The sequence below is a fragment of the Merops nubicus genome, unplaced genomic scaffold, assembly GCF_000691845.1.
Source record: "Merops nubicus isolate BGI_N331 unplaced genomic scaffold, ASM69184v1 scaffold23238, whole genome shotgun sequence".
Lineage (NCBI taxonomy): Eukaryota > Metazoa > Chordata > Aves > Coraciiformes > Meropidae > Merops > Merops nubicus.
Window position 1 is genome coordinate 3,070 of NW_008628041.1, and position 3,231 is coordinate 6,300.

General features: G+C 43.8%; 1 protein-coding gene across 1 annotated transcript in view; it reads right to left on the minus strand.

Moving 5' to 3' along the window:
• Positions 1 to 976: 976 nt before the first annotated feature.
• LOC103778938 (antigen WC1.1-like) overlaps positions 977 to 3,231 on the minus strand; it is a gene marked incomplete at its 5' end in the record, with an annotated part of 6,468 nt that continues 4,213 nt past the window's right edge. Inside the window, 3 exons of the mRNA XM_008946555.1 lie at positions 977 to 1,086; positions 2,339 to 2,491; positions 3,135 to 3,218. Of these exons, the coding sequence (XP_008944803.1) occupies positions 977 to 1,086; positions 2,339 to 2,491; positions 3,135 to 3,218 (347 nt within the window). The remainder of the gene's footprint in view (positions 1,087 to 2,338; positions 2,492 to 3,134; positions 3,219 to 3,231) is intronic.

A 3,231-nucleotide genomic window follows, 5' to 3' on the forward strand; every position in this document is an offset into this window, starting at 1 on the left:
CATGTGAGATCCGACAGGCAGGCAGTAGGGATTAACTCTGGCCCTCGTGGTCTGTGTGGCAAGCAAGCATATCAAAAAGATGAAAAAGAACTTTGATGATTTCCTTGCAGTTCAGTCTTTGTTCCTAATAATCTCCAGAAAGCTGTCCTGTGTGTCTGGGAGAAAAAGCATGAATTTGAGAAGAGGTCTTTAAGCAGTTTCTAATAAGAAAATATTTTAATTTGAAAAATTACATCAGCAGGGGAAAAAAAAAAGTAAATATTTACTGATAAAAGGCAAAAAGTGTCCAGGCAGTCTTGGCAACAAGAAACTACACGGGAAGTTAGAAAGATTGCCTTAACAGCCATGTTTGTGTATCTTCTACGTATATAATAGTTCTTCTGGAAGTAGACCAAACATAGGTAAGCTAACCATAAATGCAGGTTCTGGTTCTACTGCCATCAAAAGAATCACAATATGGAAATCTGTAGTCCTCAAAGTAAAGCATCACAACAAGATAAGACAGGGTTGGGCTAAATTCCAGCCACCTCCTCACCAGGCGGGTGGGGAGGTGGGAAGTGGAGCAGCCTGAGGGTAACCTAAAGTAGCCTAAGACTATTTAGCATGGTAAAAATCCCCCCCCTGGTGACCTAACGGGTAACATCAGAGTGCCTCTGTATAATGGGCTAGGCACTAATCAGAGAGTGCAAAAGGGCGTTATTTAGGTGACCAGGAGGTGCACGATGAACAGGTATTGTTCAGCTTTTCTGTGTTGGGAGCCCTCTAACATCCTGCAGCTCTCCAGAGCAGCGTGCTAGCTTGGCAGCTGGCAGCTGGCACTCTTCTGCACAGGGCTGGAACAAAACAAATAGCTCTGCATGTCGGCTGGTTCTTGCACGCTGGGTAAAGAACCCACGTTTGGGACAACACCAGGAGTAGCCAGTGCATTCTGTGAGCAGAGGTGTATTCCCACAAGTGGCTGGGGTGGCCCAGCAGCCTATGGGTGTCCCAGCTCCTCCGCGTCGTCGTAGCCCGTGTCTCCCGGGGCAGGGGGTGAGTGCCTCCCAGCCTCGGCCGGCCTCTTCCCTGACACACTGGGACTCCAGTCTGAAAGCACCAAGGGAAGAACACTGAGGTACCCACATCCTGCACGTGTCACCTTTCCACGGCTCCAGCTGCCAGCGTGGGCGCTCGGTTGCCTTCCCCAGAAATTACACCCCACCTGAGGTACCACAGGTACATGAAGTGCACAGAGAAAGGAAAGTCTGTCGTAAATATTTTTTTTTGCTAATTCCTTTTGAATTAGATGGGCCTGACAAAATTTAGTGCTAGACTAAAAACCTAGCTGAATCCATCCCCCAGGCCCTGTCCTCTGTGCTTTAAGAACTCTCAGAGAGCAGGCTTGGAAGGACTGGGAAAACACAGGTAACATGTTAACATGGGGGGTGTGGGAGAAGAAACAAGATTAGGAGTTACAGAAAGTTCAATTTCAGGAAGATGTGAGGAAAAATAAACTACTTGTAAGGAGACAGAAGAAAAAAAGTAGGTATGTAACAGATAACAGATTTGTCAAAAATAAGTCATACCAGGAAAATCTGATTTTCTTTTCTGATAATCTAAAAGTGCTTTTTTAAGGGAGTAGGGCAAGCACTGAACACTGTCAGGAGCGTCCTGCTATTGCAAGAGAGGGAAACATCACACTGGTGTGGATAAACAGAAGGGTATCCTGTGAGACATACAAAGTGCTCCTTCTGCTCAGCCTGACACCACCAAGATCTTAGTACCCTGCTGTACAGAAATACTGTAAGATTTGGGTGTTGAAACACCTTTTGAAAGACACAGACCTACTGACACAGCTGACCTACTGACTGAGTGGAGACATAGAGAGTGAGCAGAGGTCTCGTCCACCTAAGCAGAAAATTGACTAATTTAGGTTGTGGCAGGCAAACCAAGAGGAGATACGTTAATAGTCTTCAAGTATTTAAAAAGCTGTTACAAAGATGAATGCAGCTGCTCTACCCCCACGGTCATCATAGTAAGAAGTAACAGTTTTAATTTGTAGTGGTGAAAACTTAGGTTAGGCCACAGGCAAGAGTTTTACAGCTGTAAGGAAAAAAGTCTATAGCATGGGTCTAGATTGCTTGCAGAGGCTGCAGTAACAGTGACACTAAGTGGCTGTAAGAACAGAATGTATAAAATCTGAGCTATGCTCCTTGTGTAGGTAGGTAGTGTTCCTTCCTGGCAGGGATTAGGTAAAACCTAAGTGTTCCCTTGAAGCCCTTTCCACCTTGGTTTTCCCTTAGTTCAGTACAGTACCTATAGATTATAGAACCCCATAGCACTGCTCTTCTGGCCTCACCTGCCTGTGAATCCTTGCTGCTGTTGTTTTCTTCGGGGATCACAATGATTTTATGTTCATTTTGCCCAGAAAAAGAAGCATCTTTAGGTCCAGGAACTTCTGTCACATCATCATAACCATCTTCCAGGGCATGTCCAGACAGCTGAGAGACCTCTGGAACAGTAAAAGTATTAAATATAACAGGGAGAGGTTTTCTATTAGAGAAAGCAGTAGCTGATGATCCAGTCATAAGGGCCTGTAATACTGACATTATCATGGTGATAATGAACACCAGGAATCCTTCTGAGGACTCTGAGGCATTCCAGACAACAATTGCTGTAGTAAGTGGAAAGTGAAAACCAACATGGAGGAGGGACATGAGGGGCAAGAACATCTGGAGGAGAACAGCTAGAGACAGGGTTTATTTCAGAGGGAGATTCCCCACTGCATTTCATAATTGCACAATGAAATTACTCCTTGTTTGTCTCTGCGTAGCACCTGCTCTCTTGTCATTACTGTAACCACTCTATATATTATATTATATAACAAACCCATATAATAATATATCAATGTGTCACATTCCTTGTAATATAGAAAATATTCTTGTAATATTATGCAATTTTCCAGGTTTGGGGTAGAACAGAGCTGGTTCTCTTCAATGATTTTACTTTTCAGCTAAAGCTCTTCTAATGAACTGCACTGTCTGAAGGCATGAAGTGCCACAAGGAGAAAGTTTTAATCCACAATAGTACTTTGGAAATTAAAAGCTACCCTGATGTTGTGTATCTTTCTTTGTAGGATCCCCATCTTTTCTTACCTTGAGTTGCTCCAGGACCATTTTCTTCATCACTGTCCCCACTATAAAACTGTGCCTTTATTTTTGAGCTCTCTGAATAAGAATCTAGGCAAATGAG